This window comes from Lagopus muta, chromosome 11, assembly GCF_023343835.1.
Source record: "Lagopus muta isolate bLagMut1 chromosome 11, bLagMut1 primary, whole genome shotgun sequence".
Classification (NCBI taxonomy): Eukaryota; Metazoa; Chordata; class Aves; order Galliformes; family Phasianidae; genus Lagopus; species Lagopus muta.
This window is the reverse complement of record NC_064443.1, coordinates 13,151,090-13,174,612: the sequence shown is the minus strand read 5'-3', so window position 1 is coordinate 13,174,612 and position 23,523 is coordinate 13,151,090. Positions and strand designations below refer to the sequence as shown.

The 23,523-nt window shown below is 44.6% G+C and overlaps 1 protein-coding gene across 7 annotated transcripts in view; it reads left to right on the top strand.

The window, feature by feature from the left end:
* The window catches only part of CADPS (calcium dependent secretion activator), a 174,115-nt gene that overhangs the window by 97,123 nt on the left and 53,469 nt on the right, over positions 1-23,523 (top strand). For 2 of the 7 annotated variants that reach the window (XM_048957058.1, XM_048957054.1), the window contains exons 12-18: positions 2,962-3,098; positions 8,145-8,332; positions 17,713-17,814; positions 18,621-18,684; positions 19,219-19,342; positions 21,731-21,799; positions 22,647-22,664. In XM_048957058.1, coding sequence (XP_048813015.1) covers positions 2,962-3,098; positions 8,145-8,332; positions 17,713-17,814; positions 18,621-18,684; positions 19,219-19,342; positions 21,731-21,799; positions 22,647-22,664 — 702 coding nt within the window. The remainder of the gene's footprint in view (positions 1-2,961; positions 3,099-8,144; positions 8,333-17,712; positions 17,815-18,620; positions 18,685-19,218; positions 19,343-21,730; positions 21,800-22,646; positions 22,665-23,523) is intronic. The other 5 variants (XM_048957059.1, XM_048957055.1, XM_048957060.1 and 2 more) reach the window with 3 other exon arrangements.

Genomic DNA, 23,523 nt, shown 5'->3' with positions numbered 1-23,523 from the left:
GGCAGATGTCGACAGTTCAGCTCTGTGTAGTGGAGGAACAATATATTTAGATCCCTCCTTTTTGTGTTTTCTAGGGACTTAATGCTTTTGGTAAAGTTTGATTCCGAAATTTCATTTTAAATTTAGTCCCTTGGAGAGATCAAAATGAAAATTGCAGATTGCACATTTATTTTCTAATAATTCTAATAATTATTTTCTAATAATTAAAGGAAGCTGAGTTTAAAGTATGGTTGTCCTTTGAAACCTGCTCCTGGTCCTATTGAAACCTGCTTAAGTCCTATTCTTAAGACTTTTAAGCCTCTAGAGCAGTACAGATGTGGCATTTTAATGAACTCCGTGTGTGTCTGACCATCCTCCAGACATCTCCTGTTCCACCACACCTGCTGCAGCCCCGTGGTTCGTGCACATCCAGCCCAGCACCTGGGGACTTGGGGTGAGGGACCTGCAGCACTGGGCTGATGCATGGAGAGCTGCTCATCTTCCTTTCCATGTCAGAGAACCATGCTTTGAATCACCGAGCGAGCACAACTCATGCTCATGCTTCCTTGAAGTGCATCTTGGTCATGCAAGCTCATACAGTGCCATGCTCAGTTCCTCCTTCTCCAGTGGTTGTTCTGAGCTAGGAAGATTTGGGGGAATGGTGTCCAGCAGGTGCCCAATGCAGTAATGTACACAAGGAGAATTGATAAACACAGGTACAATTGCCCTTGAGCATGGATGGTCATGAGCCATTCAAGTGCCATGCCAGTGCTCAGCAATTGCCAAGAAATTGCTAAGAGAACACAAAGTGGTAGAAATTTGATTAGTTTGGAGTAAAAAAATTCATTTCCAACATGCTTTCTCGCACCTCTGCTCAGGAAAGTTCACCAGCTAAAGGGCTAGGGGACTCTTCACATTTCCAGCTGATTTACTCAGATCTCAGAGCCTTGCTTGCAGAGCAAGAGGATTGACAGTGTATCAGGGCTCCTAATTGAAAAGTAATAAAATCTCTGAGTGAAGCTGGCAAATTAAGGCCTCCAGCCAATTTGTCAGCTTGCAGTCAACTCCGAGGAACCCGGGAGAGCAACAATCCATTAAAAATAGTCTGATGATATCTGCTAGAGCATTTTGTGGGCTCTAGAGATAGGTCAAAACCAGCACGGGGGGAACTCTTCGGGAGTGAGCTCTGTCAGATGGATCTTGGCCCAAAGGGACAGATGATGGGGCAGAATGCTGGAGACTGGCTTTGCCATGGCGGTGATGCTCTGGCTGAGGAGATTGTCCCTGTCTTCAGAGCCCAGCCCTGGTGCTGCCACCTCAGTGCTGCTTCCTCTGCACTGAATGCACAGAGCTGCCAGGAGGCAGAGAGGGGGCTTGGGAGCAGGGAGAGGCAAAGGGGAGGCAGGCAGGATTCAGTGCATGGGATGGAATGGAGGAATGGACCAGAAAAAGCATGGAACTGGCAGTAAAAAAAAAAATAGGGGAGAGGGAGGATGCAATTGAAATCAGCATTTATTCAGCAGGGTTTTAGTGAGGAAAACTGCCAGCTACTGCTGAATTAAGTATTGCTAGCAGCTAATTGAAATGTTACATGTTTTAATTTGTCTGATTTCTTTCCAGTGGGTGATGTTATTTATATGGTTTGTATATAGCTAACGACAGACTATACAGAAAATGCAAAGATTGCTTCCAATGATCAGCAATATCTGAGAGCACAGACATGAGCGAGGCAGTTAGGAATGCATGCCATCCTTCACAGATTAATATAAATAGTTAAATAAAACATACATAAAAAATACTATCTCATTATCATTTAAAGCTCCTTTTAATTTATTTTTTTTTCTTTTTAATTAAGGATTTTTGTTTCTTCTGGTAAAGAGCAATTTTGTTTTGAAACAAATACAGTTACCTTACAGTACTACTGCGGAAAACTGCATTTTTGTGTCCTTTCAGCCACATTGTTTCAAGGCCACCCAGTTCCCTTAGGAGGCTATAAACAGGGGAAGGATTTAAATCCCGTTCTATTTGTCGAGGATTTGGCAAGAGCCCATATAGTAGGAAGCTGAGCACAGACAAAACCGAGTGAAAGGTGTCTTTTAATTCCCCGGTCAGTGGTGGAACAAAGACTGCTCCCAGCAGGGTCCCGGCTGGCCGCACCCAGGCTGGATCAGTGGCTTCATTTCAACCAGTGTACTTTGAGTTAACTACGTTGAGTTTAATTAATTAGCCGCTAGGAGTTAGTGCCCATAAACGTCACCGAAGCAGAGAAGTGTGAGTATGGTGAGACTGTTAATTCACCCAAAAATGGCAGCTCGGGATCCGAGCAGAGGGAATTCTGTCCCTGTCAGGATGACTGGCAGCTCCAGCACACTATCAGGTTACTTTCTCAGTGCTAACAAACTACACATCAATTTAACTTATTAGCAGTGTTTAAAAGAGCATCTTTTTATTTCTTTGAGGTAGCATTTAACGTTGCCATTAGCAAAAAATTGCCATGGGGAGACAAACGTTGGCATTTGAATAAAGAGCAATGTAACTGGTTTGATACCTAGAAAACCTAGTAAATGTAGAGAAAAATGCTACAGCTATAACTTCATTAGAATGGCAGAATCTATTATAATTAACCGCAACTAACTAAATAGGAGCTAATTTACTTATCTGAGCCAAAACTCTGTTAATTCGTAGCCTATTGTAAGATACAGAGTAAGTTATTGGGTTTGTGTTCTGTTTTTAAGTACAGAATAAATGCACTATAATGAGCCATCGACAGTGCAATAATATTGTCCATAAATGATGCAAGTTGACAATGGGAGGTGAAGAGTGTACTGTGTAGCCTGCAAAGAGAAAAGTTAATGGCAATGTAGGGAAGAGGAGATATTTAGCTTTCATGCTTCATACTGTATATTTTTCTGTTGTTTTTGTCAACTAAAATATGTTATATCTCTCTAAATGGTGTCTTTCTCTATATGTATAAATGAACAGATGCAGATAGAGCTCAAAAGCATGGCATGGATGAATTTATCTCTTCCAATCCCTGTAACTTTGACCACGCTTCACTCTTTGAGATGGTTCAGCGCCTCACTTTGGACCACAGACTTAATGATTCCTATTCTTGTCTGGCAAGTATATTCTTTGGTCTCTAGTGATATAAACACCAACCAGCAAAATCAAAGCTAGTGCGACTGGGGGCTAATCCCCCATTGCTGGAAGATTCACTTCTGTTTGCACCAGGTTTGAATTTGGGCCAGAGGTATTTTCTTTTGAGAGGCTACCTCCAGTGAACTGACTGCTGTTCTTCTCCAGTAGCACTGTCTTTATCATTTCTGTTTGCAATGTTTAAAATGTTTCTTCCTGCAAAGACTCCTGTGTGGGGATGTGCAGTAGAAAGCAGAAGCAGTGTTTTGCAGCCTCCCACACTGCCTTCCAAGTGTTATGGATGAAAGAACAGGGGAAGGATGACGGTCTGGTACCACCTCCCATGTCAATGGAGTCACACCAGGAATAACTGTTGCCCAGCTCTGTGTCTCGGTATGAGCAGGGATCCCAAGCAGGTAACAGGTGGGACTAGATGGATCCTGCAGTCAGCCCTTGCTCATGTAGTTGCATGCCCATTATGTTTGTTCCATTAGTAAAGATTGCAGCTCTCAGGCCACTGCTGTATAACATTGCCTGTATGGCAGTGGCACAGAGATGCTCCATGACTGCTTGTTATCTTTGGCTGGGTGCAGTGCTTGGTGGCTCTTACTGAGAGTTTAAATGACGAATAACTTTTAGCAGTACAACCTGAACAATGAATTTCTAGTGATTTGATGAGTGGGAGTAAAGAGGCTCTTAGTTTTTGAGAAAACAACAGAATGAAGCCCCTCTAGAGAGTGCAGATGAGGCCTAAAATGCAGGACCTGTCCTGAAAGGTGTGAAGAGACCCTCACCTGCTGCCCTCCTCATGCTGCACACAAGTCTCCACACTGGGGTCTCATCGCTGGCTTCTCCTGCAAAAGAACCACTCTGACAGTCTCCATCTTTTGCCAGCTGTGCAGTCCATGGATCTGGCACTGTTGAGTGGCATTCTTTTAAAAGCAACAAACTGGGAACACAGCTGAGTATCACCTTCCTAATGATAGGCAGGGCTAGGAGATGCAGTTGTGGACGTCCCCTGAGGTAAGGATGGGTTGGGGAAAGGCTCCAGTTTCCCAAGTGGTGTGAGTAGGCTTGGTGGGAGAACTGTCTGACCTGCAGCGGGTTTCTCACCAGCTCCATCAAGGCCTTTGCTACAGCAGGCAGTAGGTTTGGCATGCAGCTTCTGCTCCCCACGCATGGCTCTAGGAAGACCATCCCCATCCATGCATGTCTGACAGGTTGGCTTGCAGCTGGTTTGTCTCTGTGCAGCCTCGGGCCCAGTGAAGAATCTGCAGCCTTTTAATTAAATTCATGGCTGAAGGATAGTCACAAGGCCATCGCTGAAAATTATTAATAATGTTTCTCTTCAAGACACCCACCAGCCGTACATCTGCTTGTTATTGAGATGTTTAGGTCTCTTGGTAGAAGCTGCTGGAGTGATGGCGTCCCCTTCAGCACCAAGACTTGTGCCTCTTCAGAGCAGAGCATCACCAATTAATGATCTTCTTACAAATCACCCGTTACTCAATGATGTGAAGAAGAGAATAATGGGCTGCGTTCACCTACACTTGGATTTCACATGCTTCTTTATTTTAATATGATTTTGTCCTGATTGTGAAGTTGAATCAGTCTGGCCTCAAAATTTGAGTTCAACCGCATGGAGCTTTCAATGCTCTTGAGGTGTTTGTGGGAAGTTGATGATCCCATTGTGCTGGCTTGCCTATAGGAGCTGTGAGCCTTTGGTAAGCCTGCTCTGTCTGCTCTGTGTGCTGCTGAGCAATTGTTCTTCCTACAGGATGTTCATGTGCAAGTCCCAAAGAGTTTTGCCTTGTCCTACATCTTATTTTCCAATGCCAACTTGGAGGTACCATGGAAGACTTACCCAGACACAGTGGCTTACCCTGACACAGAGAATAGCTCAGCTTTGCCTCCCTTCCATGGAACCAGGTTAAACAATGTTAATGCGAGCCCACTCACTGGCTGAGCCAGGCATCCCTATGAAAACAAACAGGCTGTCTGACTAATCTCAGCTATGGCAGAAGTGATGTTTGCTGGCAGAGAGCACTGTGCTGGGAAAGGGGAAGAGCGTTGTCGGCATTGCTTACTGAGGCTCTTGCCCATCGACCACAAGCTGAATGCACAATTGCTTTCACAGCTCTTCCTGGACTTTCCAATAGGAAAAGAGTATGTAACTCTTCCGGCCTTATATCAACCCCACACAGCATGGAACTTCATTCCTATCTTCATGGACGCTTACGCTATTTCTGAGCCTGCCTTTCTACTCTTCCGAAGACTTCCCAACCTACTACCAGCATTCAGCTCGTGCAGCTGGATCCCTGCTGCAGCAGTTGTGTCAGGATTCGTGGAATTCACATCAAAACACCCAGCTTATTGCAAGATGTGATCTTCCAGAATGCCCAGCCTAGTAGTGATAATGTGTAAAGGGGTCGAGTGAAAAGGCCCATAAAGCAAGCCTCCAAAATGAAATTATCCTTTTTTTTTCTCCATGGTAAATGAGAAAATGCAAGTGCTGACAAGTGAAAATTTTCCCTCAAAACTCCTGATTTGCACAGAAACTGCACTCCACCATTTTGAAAATTTTCCAGTGTTTCACCAAACCTGACAGGCCCAGCTCAGAAGCTCCTGCTGCACTCCCCAGTGGTGCCAGGGATGCATGGCATGATCTCAGTGCCATTCAGCTTCTCAGTCACAGTCATTGAGCTCTCTATGCTCTACAGCTTTCTTCCGGTGCCCACTTGCCTTTCTCAGTGCCACTGAAGACATCTGGGAGACCAAACTGAGCTACACCTAGCCATGCTGGGTGAAATATCCAGTGTGTCACTACCAGTTGTGTTTGCCAGACTGGTGGGGTGACAGTTAGTTGTGCCAGGCAAATCTTCATCAACAGCCAGGATCTGCTTGAAGATGTGGGGAGTTTGTCTGAATACAGCCTTTCATCAGACCTTAGATCATTTTCTTTCTGAGGCTGTGAGGAGCAGCACTTCCTGCCCCTTTGTTCTTCCGTTCAGTTCTTGTTTGTTTTGTTTTGTTTTTATTTCATATCTCTGTCATACAAAGGGAAACCTTCTGGTTTTCCTTGGTCTGGATTCTCCCATGGCTTCTTGTGTGCTCTCATGAGATTCAAGATTTGAGGCTCATTACCAAACTTATGAGCTTCTGCTCAGGCTTCCCTGTGTTGCACCAGGGGAGCAATCTTGAGGATTTGCCCCATCTCTCCTGTCTAAGTGCTAGCACTTCTCAGGCTCTGGTGCAGGGGAGCAGTGTGGAACACAGCAGGTCGAGCTTCCTTCACCCCAAATTATGGATTTGATACCCAGCTCCAGGGAAATTAGTGCCATCAGTCCCATTGATGTCAGTGGTGCTAAGATTTCACCCTGTAGGAAGGATCAAGTCCTTCCTATATATTGGGTGAATGTAGCAATTTAAACTGCATTTCTACCCTGGTAACCAAATCCACACACTTATTTCAGAGCAGTTATGGTATTTTTCCCGTACCTAATTACCAAAGACTTAAAAGAGGCAAGGTGAGGAGATGGTCCAAGGATGTAACAAGCAGGCAACATAAAGACATCCAGAATCAAGCACAAAGCCTTTAACCAAAAAGCAAACAAAAATATCAGTAAAAAGCAGTGAAAGCAAATATACCCCTCCCAAAAAATAGCCTTCCAGAGTGCTGTCCCATCTGCATTGTTCTGTATCTTCATTTTGAAATGTGCACTTCCAGTGATCCCAGAATTGTAGCTACTCCCTATATCTATCATTTTCGCCTCATTATTTTAATTCTTTTCTCAATCTGTTTTGGAGTTGGCCCAATAAGGATGAGCAAATCCTTCTCTATGTCTTTGAGCTCTTAATTGATATTTCTTCAACTCTTTTCAAAGCAGCTATTTTGGCATCTAGAAAAGATTTGGTGTCATCTGAGTGGTAGAAAATATATTTTAATCTTTCACAGCAGTGTTGTTTCTAAGATGTAGCATTTGGGGTAACAGATGGGGTGGCAAAGAAGTTGCCTATAGGGGCAGTGCTCTGCCTCAACTACTCTCCCGCCCGCTGCAGGAACTTTTCAATTAAACGATGAAAGATTTTGCAGCTTGATGCATTCCAGAGCTGCGTCTTAGCAATTGTTTAGCACCCAAATTTCCATGTAAATATTGACGGTTTTGCAGCGTTTTGAAAAGCAATCTACAAGAATATTCTCGTTCTCGCTAACACCTTCGCTGAAGGCAGAGGCACGCTTTGGCTGTCCCGGGACATTCACCGGGCGCTGTGCAGTCCTCTCATGGGACAAAGTCCTCCTCGGGAGCACAGACGTGTGTCACCAAGCCCTTAGGACTGATGGGCAGCAATTGTTGGAGGTTTGTGGATGCTCAAGGAAAGCTGGAAGAGCTGTGCTTGCTGCGATGCCGAGGAGCGCTGGCCTGCCAGGTGGTGGGCGAACTGAGCGCGTCTCCAAGGGTACGCGATGAGAACGACGCAAAATGTCCTTTTCTGATGCTGTGGATCTGCCTTCCTCCATCTTCAGGACGTTCCTACGTGCCAAATGCAAGAGAAGTCGTTGTTCACTGTAATCCTCCATGTTCTCCCCAAGATCACTCTTCTCACTCCTGGCCAAATGTGCAGTCTCTTCCCCAAAATGAGATTACTGTTTAATGTTGCTTAAATAATCTAATCTTTGTCATCTCTTTAAAGGTGTGAATCTTCTTTCTTTTTTTTTTTTCTTTTTTTTCTTTTCTTTTTTTTTTTGCTAGGCACTGACATGAACTGGCCTCACTTTTCAGCATTTTAAATGACGTTTCCTGTTAATGGTAGCGTAATATCTTTTTGTTAACAGTTGCACTGAATATATGCTGTGATAGGTGATGATATGCAGACTGTATTGTTTAAGAGTGACCTCTTTCCTTTTTTCTTAAAGTAGCCTTAGGTTTGTATTTCCTTTATTAGAACAGTTGACCACTACACCTCCAAATCTGATAGCATTTGTATTTAATAACTTATATTTAAAATCAAGTCTCTTTATTTCTAAACAGGGCTGGTTTAGTCCTGGCCAGGTCTTTGTGCTAGATGAGTATTGTGCACGTAATGGAGTGAGAGGCTGTCACAGACATCTCTGCTACCTCAGAGATTTGCTAGAGCGCGCAGAAAACGGAGCTATGATTGACCCCACCTTACTTCACTACAGCTTTGCCTTTTGTGCATCACATGTTCATGGCAACAGGTAAGGAATTATTCTTGGCTAGCAGCTCCCTGCCAGCAAGGGATGACTTTGTCAGATATAGGTTTCCTTGGATATGTTTTCACGCTGGATGTTTGGCAGCAGCGCTTCTAGTGGCATAGTCGGTTTGTTTGTTTGTTTCATTGCTTGTTTAATGTAAGCAATAAAAATGCACATAGAGGATCCAGAGAAGAAGGTTGGTAACTTTCTTACCCAGACACCTGCTAGATGCAGTTCTGGACAGGATGGAGTTGAAGTACATGTGACAGTCATGGGTCGAATATAACGTAATGGGCGTAAGCAATATAAGCAATATCCTGCATTGATTTAATTACTGCACAAGGGCAACTGACAAGTTGCAGCAATGAAATTTTCAGCAGTATCAAACTTCAGTGTTCAGAAGTGCTTGAAGCCCTCAGGCACCTCTGTCTGATCAGCAGTGTGACGTCAGCCCTTGAACTGCTGCTATTGCAAAGGAATTTCAGTTTAAGCAATAGCCCTTTCCTTTCTCTCCAATATGGGAAATCTTTGATGGCAGGGAGTGGAGCTATGCTTTTTCCTTTTCTATTTATTTTGTTGTAACGTGTTGCAGCTTCTTTTTCTGCTTTTTTTCCCCCGTTAAATTGCATTATATACTTGGAGATATTGGTATCTATCCTGCACATGCTGCTGAAGAAAAGAGTGTTATAAAATAATAACATGTTTTCATAAACCCTCTGGTAAATAACATCCTGAATTATGACACACATTGCCCAGGTTTCACGTTGCAAGTCTGCCACTTGCTTTGCAGTTAGTTCCATACATCTTGTCATGGAAACCAAGTTTTTGCTTCCTTAGTTTCTTTTTCAGTTATGAGTTTCTTTCACTTGTTTGTTCCATCTTTGCCAATTGTTCTTTGATGTCACTTATTTGCTTTCAGTTTAGTTTCCTTTTCTTTTGCTTTGTGGTTTTTATTTCATGTTTTCTTCTGTTTCTTCCACTTGTGCTGCTGGCCTCCCCCCCGCACATCCCAATCATTCCCCAAAGCCACCACATGGCAGAGTTGCTTGGCGGGTCACAGCCAAGCACAGACGGCGAGGGGGGCAAAGTGTCTCAGCCCTCCGCTGCTGAAGTGGAGACAAAAAAGGATTCCAAAAAGGAGTCCAAAAAAAGGAAAGATTCCAAATCCCAGCCGAATCCAGAGCCAAAAAGGTAAGCGAAACGCGCAGTGCACAGCAGTGTGTTGTAGTTGGCAGCGAGCTCCTCGGTCACCGAGCACATTGGGCAGGCTGCGGGGCTGCGGCATGCAGGGACTGGGGACGGGTGTGATTCAGGTGTGTTCAAGGAACTGCGCGTGGACCCTTGGTTTGTAGATGGGACCTGGTCCAAGTCCTGTTTTCCAGAGCTGTGTAATGAAAAGGAAGTTGGCTGCTGGTCATGGCTATTTGGTGTAGCTCTTCTCAGGGTTCGGCACAACAGAGCTCAGCATCCTCTTCTTGTGTCAGTGGCAGGATGTATCTGAAGGTGCCGTGATGCCTTAAGCCCTATGGGATGTGCAGACTCCATGCTGTGCCTCAGTGCGTTCCCAGAGGTGTGAGTGAATGCTGTTGTGTTTTGCTGGGACGCAGTCAGGTGCTTCCAAACATGCAGCTCTGTGAAGCTGGCCTGGTAGATTTGATTAAAATATTGCAAGAAGGGAACTGTGTGCTTTTCTCCATCTTAGTTATGGCTATCTGATGGCTGAGTCCAAACCAAATGTCTGAGGTATATCCCTCTCAGTTGGGGCCATGTCCTGGCTGTCTCAGGGCTGCTGGGGCTGCAGCATCGTGCTTCTTGCCAGGACCACGGGCACATGTGGTGAAGAGTTTGGTACAGAAACCGGGTGGTGTGACGTCTGCTATCAGGAAGTCAGAGAACCACAGGAGGTCCGCAGGAGAAAATATGACTCCCTTTCTTTCATTTCTACTAATAGAAATCTTAGTGGCTGAGTGGAAGAGTCGTGGTTTCTTTTTGGAACACTGTTCAGGCCACTTACATCCTGCATTTGAGAGCTGGCTGGCAGAGCGCACAGAGAAGCAGATATTTATCCCTGCAGTGCTTACTGGCAATTACGGTGTGTGTAGGGCTGGGTTTTCTTCTGCATCCCTTCCTCCCACATACCATTCCCATCCATTGCCTAGGGTTAGCCAGGGGCTACGCTCTGCCCAGCAACCTATAGAAGAAAATTTCCCATGTATATTTGGTAGAGGTGGGAGCATGCCCGTGCTTGGGACTGTGCAGCACGCAGCACTGTGCCTGATGGAGCATCTTGTACACCGGGTACCACTGCATCCGTGGGCCCCAGTGCAGGGGGAGGATTCAAGTTAGGAGGCATCTTTCTGTTTAACAAAGGCTGCTTTCCTCTGTCAAAACTGAGAAAGTGTTGATTTGATTTTCTTTATAAAAAGAAGTTACTTCACTTTTTAGACAGGGGGGGAAAAAAAAAAAAAAAAGAGAGAGAAGAAGTTGGGTAGTTTGATTTTCTCCGGAATGAGGTTGGCTGTCAGTCAGAATATGCCACCCAGCACCGAAGGTCGAGCGGGGAGTTGATTTCATGTGGCTATCAATCTCCTGTATTAGCAGCAGACAGTGATGGAGCTGAGGTGGGCTGTCTGTTTGCATCGCGTTTGTGTAAGGTCAGGCGGCGAGACAACAGTCGCTCGCAGTCAGCGGGGAGGTGCGGGGCGCTCGGATGCCGGGGACAGCCCGGAGCTCGGGGCTGACAGGATGACAGGCGGCAGTGCGGGCGCGGTGCCTCGCCTGTCCGGCACCGCCGTGCCCAGGCGGAGCGGGTGGCATTGCACCTCCAGCTTCGGGCTGACCCCGCCGCCGCGGCAGGTGACGCGGTCACAATGCGATTTTGGGGCTGGTTTGGAGCCGTGGTGCTTTAGATAGGGTTTCTTTTTTTTTTTTTTTGCCTCCCTTTGGGCTCCTGTAGCTTATTCAGAGTCCTGAAAGCCCGACATAATCTCTCCAAAAGAAGGCTGCAAATCACTGCTATTTGCATGACAGTCCCCTTGGTTTTTCTGTCAATTTCTTCCTTTTTGGAATAAAAAACCTGTGGTTAAATGTAAATTGCTTGTCCTGAGTTTCACCTCCTGCAGATACCTGTGTGTACTGTGCACAGGCTGTCGGAAAGGCAGGAGCCAGAGGCAGGAAAGCCCTCACTGCCGAATACTCGAGCATTTTCTGGTCCCTCCTTACTTGCTACACAGCCGAACTGAAGGCTTTTCACTGCTGTGGCCACCAGCGATTTCATAGCAGGGTCCTGCCCACCAGGTACCGCTGATGCCTTTGTGAAATTCTGCTGTTATGTGAGGTTTTATGATTTCTGATGTCTATGCATGCATGAAATGCAAGGAACATGTAGCATCACTCGGACAACGACAGCACAGACTGTGTGGTTACTGATGTCTGTGTGCTCCTGGGACCATTAAGGCTATCATTTTCCATTACCAACAGTCCTCCAGAAAGTAGCATAAGCAATGGACCGATGCGGTTTAAAGAAAGCAGAGTTCCATGTCTAACTTTCTTTGTAGATGCTCAGATTGGCACCAAAAAGGACGCTTTGTGTCCTCTTGCTAATCTGAATCTTTTACAAACTGATTGTGTGTGTGCTAAGTGTTAGCAGGCGTTGATCTTATCCGAATCAGGATGCTGGCCTGAATCTCCTGCAAGCATCCTTCTTGGTGAGCTGTTCTGATAGCATCCTTCTTGGTGAGCTGTTCAGTGGCTTTTACCCAAAGCCCTGACACCCCCAAGTCTCCCTGCTAAGTTTCCTGGTATGTCAGTGACCCATGCTTCCCTCTGTGAGCTGTGTTTTACAGCATAAAACCAGAAATAATATTATTGTCACAGACCTTTGATGATCAAAAAGTCTGCGTAACACTTTCATACATTCTTCCTTTGTTTTCTAATTACGTATCTGGCTACCCCATATAAAGGCAAGATTTCCATACCACGACTTTAAAAATAAAAACCAAACCAACGAAACAGCGCGTTTTGGTCCTGGGAGAGAAGTGCTAAATACATCAACACATCGCTGCGCTCAGATGAGCAGCCCTGCCTGCAGACCTCACAGGGCATAACACCGTAACCCCTCGTTAGGTGCCGGCTCGGTGTCGCGCCAGCCCCGCAATGACACGGCGTGTGCGGCGGCCGTCTGTCGGATGCAATCCGGCATCGCCCGTGACCGGCAGACACACGGCCGGGGCTGACGTGATGCGTTGCAATAGGTGTGGGATGGCAGTGCTCAGAAGCCATTCGGTTCAGCTGCGCGGCGTCAGGGGTGTGGATGGCACATGGGAAGCGATGAGCCGTGACTTGGCGCTGGCGTGGAAGGGAGCGGGAGCACGAGGAAGGCGGGCTGGGAGGACGGAGCGGCTCGCACCTGCGGCGGCATGGAGGGAAGGAGAGCGGGCGGCAGAATGAGCCAAACAAAGGGCTTTCAGCCGGTGTGAATTCCCAGGAGAAATTGGGCCAAACTGGTGTTGGCTGAATAAGCTTTTTCAAGGGGTGTAACCAGGTGGGATCTTTCAGGTCGGCTTTGCTAGGGGCGATGTAAGAAGGCAGGACCCCAGCTGTGGTCCCGCATCCCGACGTGGCCCAGCACTGGTTCCCCCTGTGAGCTCCTGCCAGGCAGCCTCCCAAAGCCATCCTGACACGTGCTGTCCAAGGCACTAATCATCCGTGTTTACTGCATGGCTCATATGTGCTGCACCTGGCAAGCAGCAAGGGAGCTGAAGGCAGCACGTGTTTTATATTTGAGTTGTTACTTAAAAAATCAAATTATTTGCATCAGTTTTTGACATTGTTTTTTTTCGCTGGCTGTGAATGCCAGGGCTCACAGTGCGTGCAAAGATCTGTTTGCTACGTGTAAGCAATATTTTCCCCAGTAGAAAAAGTGTAGACAAGTTAAACATAAAAGGTGTAAAAGATGATCTGTCTTTCCATTCGTGAGCCTCCATGGTATTTCGTACAGGCTTATGTCAAAGAGATTAACCCACTGGAGCTATACTGTATGTTTATAATTGCATACAAATGCGTGCTATTGCTTCATATATTAGTCTTTGTTAAAAATCATTTTGATATATTTGTTTTAGCAGCATAACTAGCCCGGGGGGCACTGGGTATAATTAGAAAAGGGCATGGGGGGAGGCGGGGCTAGAAGAATAAAGCAGTGGCCTTAGGATCACAGGTCCTAATTATAATTTATAATTAACCCTGGAATTTGCACAAACCGTCCAAGCTAAACAAGGACTATCGTTTTCGCTGTTTAAATTGCAGCCCCTTTTTTTTAATTTCACCACCTGCTTTGTTGGTGTTGTTATTTTCGTGGTTTATAACTTAAAAACAATGAGGAATAGGGAAAGCAGCATTTAAAACTTTTCGTGTGAAATATTTACATTGGGAATTGACTAGTTTTGAGCCAAGATAATGAATCTGCAGCAGAAGGAGTGATTCGAAACTTGTTTACTTATAATTAAAAATTTCCTTATTTATTTTTCTTGCCTTTTTTGCCCTTCTGCTTCCCTTTCTGCCCACAACTTATGGCACACACCTTGAGTATCCGTGAGCTGTAGAGAATCAGATGAACTGGTGTCCCCATTTAGATGGCGATGTTTGTTCTGTTTGCAGACCTGACCCCATAGGTTCAGACCCATTTTGTCATATGTGGCTCTGCACAAATCATGTACGTACAGAACTATTCTTCACCACTTTGCTTTTTTCTCATTGCCCATCCCTGCTTAGCTCGCTGTTACAAGGATGCGGTTTAAGATTGTGTGAGCGCATTCGTTTCCTCTGGCTGTGTTTTAGCCAGCCTTGCTGCAGAAATGCTGCTTGCTGGAGGAGTCGGTGCTTCTGCCCATCAGATAAGATATCAAATGTAAAGGTTGAGCTGGAGATCACTGTTAAAAATGAAATCACCAATAAGCATCAGGAACAAGTTGGTAAGACCTGAACTTCTCTTGTGGATTTTTTTCAGCCCCATCAGCCACGTAATGGAATTGTCTAGAGCACAGAAGTGAATCTTAAATGCTAGGCTACGTACCCTTTGTGTTCTTGCAAAGGGAAAATAAATATGTTCCCTCAAAAAGATAGCATTTTCAAAGTATATTTGACTTGCATATTTAATTAGGTTTTAAAATTATCCAGCTAATAAATTAAGTGCAAGGCTTTCGGTGGTGTTTTTCCAGTTCTATGTATATCCTGCATTTGTCACTAATTAATGAGTTCCTAATGCTTCAGCTTCTGAGAAGATGAGCAACAAGATTAACATAACTAGTAAATCCGAAGACGTGCAGCTGGGTGATAGTATTTGAAATTTGACAAAAACATGGGAAGTATTATTATTTGTGACATGGCTCAAGATGGGGGATTGTGAGGAAAGCAAAGATGACAGAACTGGTGCTAACCACTGTGACAACAACTTGAAAAGCAGCCGACATGACATCTTTCCTATCATGCTGCCGAAAATGTCAACTTTGTGAAGGACAGTGAGAAAATGGTTTGCCGAAAATTTGAAAGGTAGATTCGAGAGATGCTCATCATGTCAGATGCAATATAGTCCACAGCTGGGTGAGAAAGGGAGTCCTTGCAGTGGTGATGGCTCTCTCCTGGCAGGCCCTTCCAGACATCCGCGCTGCTCCAAAAATGGCTACGGCTGACCTGTAGCTTGTCTCAAGTTTGCTGGAGCATGATCCAGGGGAGCGGCATGCCGCTTGTGCTGTGTGTGGGTCCTGTGTGGGGGCTCCAGTGGGATGGACTCTCCTTCCTCGTGCCACATGCTGGCTGCTGGCCATGGGCTGTGGGGGCCAAGGGGCACCATAGCTGAAGGCAGGGCTGTTTGCTCCTGGTCTTTGTTCTCCAAAGCCCGCCATGCCTCCTCACGCGGGTCTGGTGCTGTGAAAGCAGGCCGCGGATGGTGGTGGCACATCAGGTGTTTGCACTGTTCCTTACGTGCTTGTTTCTGATGAAACACGGGTCCTTCACATGCAGTGAGGGTATGAGTCGTGTGGCAGGGCTGCGGCCTGCCTGCGCGGTCAGACATGTGCTGACCCTGCCTCGACCAGCACCAGCAGCGGGATGCCCAGTCACTGCTGCGGTTCTCACATTACTGCACTTTGCTTTCAGTTCAATCCATTCAGTATGTCTTTTAGGGCTAATGGTGGTCTTAAAAGCAGCCCTTCCTCAGATAAGCACTGTCTGCTGGGGAAGCAGACCTCACCTAGACCCACCCAGGTGCCCTGGCGATAAGTCTCCCTGTTGGAAGCTGTTGACCCAGCAAAGGGTAACATAACTTTCAGACCTTTTCCAGTCCATCAGCAAATCGCTGCCAGCGTGGGTGGCTTTCATTGCCTCGTTTGTCAGCGCTGACACAATTAACCCAGTGACACCGCCGGTTGTCGTGGGTACAGGAGTGCCAAAAGTCAAAGGAGGGATTCAGCCCTGCCCTTCATGTACAGCATGTATCACAACCTGCCCCGAGTCATTGCTTGGGAGCAAACCAGGCACTGCGAGGTGCACAGCACAACAAAAGGCAGGGGTATCTCTGTCAGAGTATTAACTACTTGATGGAATTTGGGAAGAAAAATATATTGAGCATCTTCAGACATTAATTTCTGCTCAATGTCTAATTTTTTTTTATTATTTTTTTCCCCCCGTGGCTTGCTCATTTCTTCAAAATAACTATTCCTAATTAGGTACTAATGAGACCAGATCCATGCTTCCAAAAATGTTTATGAAATGCGTTCCCTAGATGAGACATTTTATCCAAGTTTTAGCCTAAATCTTTTTCCCTTTTTTTTCCTTAATGCACAACTGAATTTGGCAAATAATCAAATAACAATTTCTGATGAAATTCTGTTTGAATTTAAGTACAAGCCCTGATACTCAAGCGTTTTTTCTCTTTCCGTGTTTTGAATTTTATTTAACACAGTGCTTTAAGAATATGCAGTCAACATCATATAAGGCTTGCTGGTTACTCTCCTGAAATGTTTTAATTGTGTTCACTTGTACTGGAATATCAGAGTTTGTACTTGCAATGCTGAGAACTTCCTAAATATGGGGTCAAGGAGAAGAGATGGTACAGATTTTATTGCTTTTCATTTTTACAGGGTTTTATTTTTGTGTTGTGTATTTTTTTATTTTAAGTTTAGGGCCTTTGATTCTTTAAGAGGAAAATAAAGCCAACCAATTAACCCCTGACAGGAGGTTCATTAGAAGCTTTGTAATCCCTTGCCAAGTCTTTTGTATAGCCGAACCAGTCTAGTACTGAGGATTTATGCAGCTTAAGCCGAACACTGGAGGAGGCCTTTAAGTAAGAACATTTGTTCAATTTTAAGACGCCTGACATTACCTAAAGAGCGCCTGTGCCAGCGGAGTTGCCCAGGAGCACACAGATCTGCAGATTTTGCTCATCAGGGCTGGGAAGCGGTGCTGCCGATTGTCTGGCGCGCCGAGCCCTTTGGTGATGGATTAGGCTCCTCTGCCCGTGCTGCTCCACCGAGCGATTTGCCATCTGGGTGCAGGGAAAAGGAGGGCATGGCTGCTCACAGCTGGGTCTGTGGCAGGAGGATGGGAGCATGGGGACACCCGTCCCAGCCTGGGAGAGCTGTAGCAGTGCTCGTTGCACACTGTGCTCGGTGACGGATGGATGAGGAGCGCCCGAGGCAGACCCAGTGCCTGAGGTCTTACAATGCAGTCCTGTGCACGCAGCAAATGCCAGGGTGTAGCAAATTCTCCCTGAAATTCTGTGATAAAACCTGTTCGTTGTTATCACTCAGGTAAAAAATACTTGCCGCTTTTTAGGTACGTTTCGGCAGAATATATTGAAGACGTTTGACTTCGAGAAATTATTGTAATAAGGTGATTCAGTGACACAGAATTTTACATTCTGTTCGTATAGAAGCTTGTTGTCAATATTCCTAATGCTGTGAATTATGTTAAATTAACGGCTGAATTTTTCTGCAGAAATTAAGTCCGCGTTTTGCCAGCAATGAGCCCAATCCCGCTGTGAAAGCTGGCGTTGTGCTCCTTGTTGTATACCTATGTGTAAGAGGATTCTGGTTTTTCGTGTATTTTTCAGGCTTTTTTGTCACAGAAAAAAAAATACATGAGGGTAGGGGGAGGGGGTGTCCATATACAGATTATCATTCTGAGAGGGGGGTATTTTTTGCTTTCTTGCTCTCTGATACCTTTGCGGTTGTGCTGCTGTGACTGCTGCGTCTCAGCTTGCTCTGTCCTGGGTCTAATGGCTGGTGACATCTGTGTCCCAACCTGCAGCATGTGCTTTGCTGCGCAGATGATTTCCTGGGGTCGGTCGTGAGGTGGAGTCTGAGTCATTCATGGCATTTCTCCTTCAGGCCGGATGGGATAGGAACGGTAACTGTGGATGAGAAAGAGCGATTTGAAGAGATCAAGGAGCGGCTGCGTGTGCTTCTGGAGAATCAGATCACGCACTTTAGGTAAAGGCAGAGACTCGAGGCTGAATGGGAGAGGACTGATTTCCTCCAAATTCCCTCCTTTAATCAGGAAAGCCAAAAGGCAGGTTTTGAATGCCTGCAGGAATCTTGCATAAGCAGCACAGACCTGAGCAGGGCAGTGACGCTTGCACTGCAGCGTGTTTCTATCTGGAGAGTGCCTTGAAAGAAATAACCTTTAAACGGGTATTTCAAACTGTCTTGCTTCTGTAAGCAGAGTAATGCTGATTTTTTTCTAAAATTTAACCCCTATTGTCTTATTTCTGTTCTCAGTTATTAGCCATTTATATTTACTAGCATACAGAAGAGCAGGGCTTTCTTCAGGGATGTTGATATTACAGAAACGACAGATCCTACCCTCCTTAAAAAGGATAAGATGCCCCTATAGCACACCAGCTTCATTCTGTTGCACATGCGGGTGGGTGACATGGGTTAGCACACAGGGTCTGTGCCAGAGCCCCTTGAACCTGGGTCTCCTGCTGGAAATAGCTGGAGCTTTGTTTTATTTTCACAAGGAGATGATGGTTAACTCTTCCTTAGGAGACCTAAAAACTCCCCAGGTAACACCAAGATTTAATAAACTAAAACTAGCTGACCTTCCCCACTGCCCCTAATTCTGTCTTGCTTTCTTCCATCTGCATCATGAGCCCTTTCTGAAAATTACTCAGTGGAAGGAGCACTAAGATCGGGACCAGAGAATTGCTTGAACATATGTGGGAAAGCATATTCATAGCACTGGAAATGTTGATTGACACACCTGGTCTGATGTTAACATGCTGTGATTTTTCTAGGTACTGCTTTCCATTTGGCCGTCCAGAAGGTGCGCTAAAAGCCACTCTATCGCTGCTGGAAAGGGTAAGCATAAAAATGACAAAGAGTAGTTAAAATTACTTACATTCGTAAATCTTTCCATCCAGTAGAGCTTAAGGAACTGTTGTTTTGCAGAGGATGTCTAATTCTGGTAGTTGATATTGAAATACTTGATGGGACTGTTGATTTCTCCTGCTTCAGCTTGGAGGCCAGGTGCAGCATGGCCCTTACACAGGCACCCAACCTGTGCAGCAAAGCCCAGACATGAGCCCAAATCATCAGAAGTGCAAACTTTATCCAGCCCTGGGGAAGCTGGGATAAATGTTAATGTCTTGCCCTAGGAAATGGGAAGATTTTGGAGCATGACATATGATATGGATAGAGACAGGGAATGCTAGGGAAAGGGTAGGTGCCACATCTCAGTCTGGCCAAGGTGACCCTGTCGTGGGTTCTGCCTATTGTGTGCTTACCCCGAAAGCCACGCAGCACTGGGGCAGAAACAGATGTGTTTGTTGGGCTTGGAGAAAAAACAGTTATGTGTGCCTGATGCCACAACAAATCAGATTTTCTTGTGTCAAGGTTCTGATGAAAGACATAGTTACTCCAGTCCCTCAAGAGGAGGTAAAAACAGTCATCCGTAAATGCTTGGAGCAAGCAGCTCTAGTCAATTATACTCGACTATCAGAGTATGCCAAAATTGAAGGTAAGGCTCTTTCTTTGTGAAATTACAATTTTGTTATATTTCTAGGTGGCAACTGTGGCTGGGAGCTATTTGAAAGAAACTCATTTGCTATTTATTCACTTGTCAATAAAACTGATGTGATTATGAATCATTTTTGTGATGTTTGCTTTTGAGGCAGTTAGGAGTGAAAACTGTGTAAAACATTTCTTTTTTTTCTGGAAAAAAAAAGAGGGGGAGCAGTTAAAAGGAACTGTAGCTTTTTTTTTTTTTTAATATCTTTAGTGCATTTGGCCAGTGGTGTATCATCCAGACTCACGTAGTGGTTTAAAGAACAAATTGAGAAATACTTGGGTTGTCATCTTTGCAGCTGAAGGTATAGTGCAGCTAATTGTTTGTGACAGTGGAGTTCAGGAAGCAAATGAAAAATAAGAAGCTGAAAAGCTGTTTAATCTGTGCTTAATCATTTGTAGCCGATTTAAAATGTCTTTTTCTGGGAGTGTTTCCTTGTCTTTGCACTGTCCATAGCAGTCATTGATCAGTTGGTCCTGTGCTTGCATCAGATTTCTTTCTTGTCACTCTAAATCCGGCATAGCTGATATTACTGACCTTTTAAGTTATGGGAGAATAATAACCAGTGACCAGAGACACATGTAGCCATCAAAAAGACATTTTAAAGCTTGCTGGAGGACACGTGTCAGCTGAAGCTCTCTGATCCAGTAGTTCTTTACATGTTGATCAGTTTATGTTGCTACCTTTGTGGGCTGCTGTTCCCAACTTGAAACTCCTACCCAACTGTATCCGAGTTTGCAAGTGCTTAAACCCGTATGTTCCAGATGAATGGTATGTTCTGCTCTAGACTTTGGGTTTCTGTTATGTGTGATGTGAAGCTTTCCTACAGCTGAGATTATCACTGTATGCCTCTGGGACAATATTGAGAGGAGGAAAAAAACGGCTCCCTCTGATCTTTTCTTAGTTCTTGTTTACGTGAAAAATTGGGTTGTTGTATGACAAATTGTCCAGGTTCTGTACATGACATGTCCTCTCTTTTTCCATCTTTTTTTTTCTGTCTAACGATGCGAATTGTGTACCAGTGGTAATGAATTCATTGTTATGCATCCAGTGAGAAACACTTAAGAATTGGGCACTAAAAGGATGTTTATCAACTCTTGACTTGGTAATGAGTGACTAAAATAGAGAAGGAATGAAGGTTCCATAAGCACTGCATTATCAGGCAATTTATCAAAGTACTCAACTTCACAGGATATTTTAATTGGTGTATTCTGTAAAATGCAATGTTTAAATATGTTTGAGAGGCTGGAGAAGGACTGAGAATCAAAAGCAGCTTTTCTGTTGATGGATGCTTCTACCCAGTGCTGGCTCCCTTAGGTTCTCTGTGTAAATATCACTAACTCGTTGGTAAGATTTGCTCTCTTCTTTCAGATAAATCTATGCAAAAACAAACTTTATGATCTGTAAGTAAAAATGCATTCATTTCCAAAGTAGAACAGTTAGTGTGTACTTTTCCTTTTGTGCCTCAATTCTTCTTGGTTGTGTTAATTACCTGCCCTCTTTTTTGCACTGTGACTTTTAGGTCTGGGAATACTTTGAAGCAACGCATTTTTTTTCCAGCTACCTTTTCAGGGAAATAGTTCATTCCACACTACCTGCTCTCTTCTGCTTTTCTCCTCCTTTATCCGTGATTGGCCACAGCCACTTTTTTATCCTGTTTCTATAAAAGTGGTTGTAACACCAATTTCAAAGCATGCTGGGCTTGTTAGTTCAAACAACCCAACATCCACCAGCTGCATGCATCAGGTTTTCTCTCATGAGCATAGTCCACTGTGTGTTCCAATAGTTGCTTAGAAGAGCAAAGAACAAATTTGCCTCGGTGAGGTGCATCCCTGGATGCCATGTGTGGTTTTGAAATCTTGCTTTCGAATGCTGACGTTTGAATAGCCACGTGTTGACAAGAGTTTTGTCAGAGGTGGAAAACAGAATCAGTGGCAGCAGTGCTCAAGGCTATGTTTATGAAGAAATACCTGTAAAAGCCTTAGATACTGAAGGCTGAAATCCTTAGTATCTCGGAGCCTTAAACCAGTGAAAATCTATTTCCCTCTATTCATGACGTTTTGATCATATTCTTGCAAACAATTCTGAACAAACCTCTAGAGTCATGGTCACAACCTATCTTGTGACTCATGGGCATGCTGAATGGTTAATCCAGTAGATCTCCAATTTAACCCTTTTTTTTTCCCTTTTTTTTTTTTTTCCTTTTATCCTGTATGTATCCCAAAATACTCTGCGGCTATTTTCCTTTTAACCTGATATGAAGTTTTCCTCTGACCTATAACCTTATAACCTCTTTACCTCTGACCTAAGCCTCTTGCATGCCCAAATCCTCTTTTATAGGGAAAAAGAGAGAAATGTATGAGCATCCTGTCTTCTGCTTGGCCTCTCAAGTGATGGATTTAACCATTCGTGAGTACCTACCACCCTCCTCTCCATGCTGTCCTCACTCTCTCTGTTCTCATTACCTCGAGAAAGTCCAGATCCAAACAAACTCACTCTCCTTGCTTCAAGTCTTTTAGCATTGGCTTGTCTGTTGCTTCTGTCTGTGAACCCAGTGTGAGAAGTCCAGTCACTTTTTATCAGCCTAAAACAGGTTAGACGATTTAGCCATTTGTTTGTGATAAACTCAGACTGTTTGTAAGTTTTTTCAGTTACTCTTTATGTCTGTGACCTGAATGCATTTTTACTTTGCTTCCATGTAACCCCAATTTGTAAAGTGCTTGTCACTGGTACACAATCAAAGGGCAGCAGCTACACCGGGGAGAAACGAGCTAGCAGTCAGGTAAAGGACGTGGGGAAAAGCCGTCCCTTCTCCCGCGTACACGATCTGTAATGAAGCCTGCGTATGAGATCATGTGAGGCTGTCCTTCCTGCGTGCATCAGCTCTTACATGTCTCCTGGCCGTTCTCTCAAGCGGAAGCGCTGTACTTGCTCTCCTCCTGGATTTTTGGGTTGCTTCTCTCCGCTGAGCTCTGGAGGGGACACGGGTGCTGCTCGGAGAGCCCCTGCACATCAGCAGAGCTCGTGCTCTCCTATTTCCTATTGGTACAGCTTTCTCTTTCACCTCTGTGAAAGGAGATTCTTTTGGTAACACCACGTTGCTGGGCGGGGGGCGAGACGGGGCGACTTACCTTATTTTCAAATGTCATATATCACGCATTACTGGGGGGCTGTGCGGACCACTTGCTCATTAATCCTGCCTATCTGTTCTTGTTTCTCTCTTTTCTCTCCTTGTTGCTTTCTCTCTTTCATATAGAGAATCAAAAGGATGCAGGTGAACAATTGTATATGCATTATAAATTGCTAGGACTGTTAAGTTATATTTATTTTGTTTTTCATAGCTCCTTAAGATATGTACTCCTTCAGGCTGAAAATGGAGATGCATTAATACTTAAGGAGTTAATTTGTGCTGTCTACATAACCTCTTTTGTCTCCATCCTTAGAATAGAGTGTAGATTAGAAGTACCTTGTAGCAATAGAGTTTCTTCTTAAGAGACAGTTTTAATGGACAACCTAGCCTTTGTAAAAGGAAAGTATCTTATTTTCCTAAAGAACTGCAACTCATTTTTGGTGCAGAAACGTTGGTGAGCTGGCCATTAACTTACCACACCCAGCAGGCACATTTCTGATGAAACTAACGTTCATTTTTGGTTTTCATAACTTCTGTTTTATGCCCTACTGGGAGAATTGGTTTGATTTTTGGTTTGGTTTGGTTTGTTTTTTTGTTTTGTTTTGTTTTGTTTTCAATTTTATTGTTAATGTGTAACAAATGATCTGATCAGACAGAAGTCTTGTTTGTCTCTTGTTTATAACCTGTGGTGACATGTGGTGAGGCAAAGGTTCAGCACAAACCAAAGTGCCTGAAGTGCCTGTCTCTTCAGAAGGGGTTTTGGAGGTCTGTAGCCCCCTGTTCTTGTTTCTGTTGTACGCCACAGTCCTGGTTTGAAAGTCCTTGAAACTTGAACTGTTCATCCCTTTTTGTGAGTAGATTGTTGTGTTATGTGAGGGGAGGAAAAAAAGGATTGGTTGGATTCCAGCTGTTATCAAAGGGAAATTGCTTTTAAAAGGCCACGCAAGGGGCTGGGTTTGTTCTGCCCCAGCTTCCCCAGACCCCTGCAGTCAAATTTGACTCT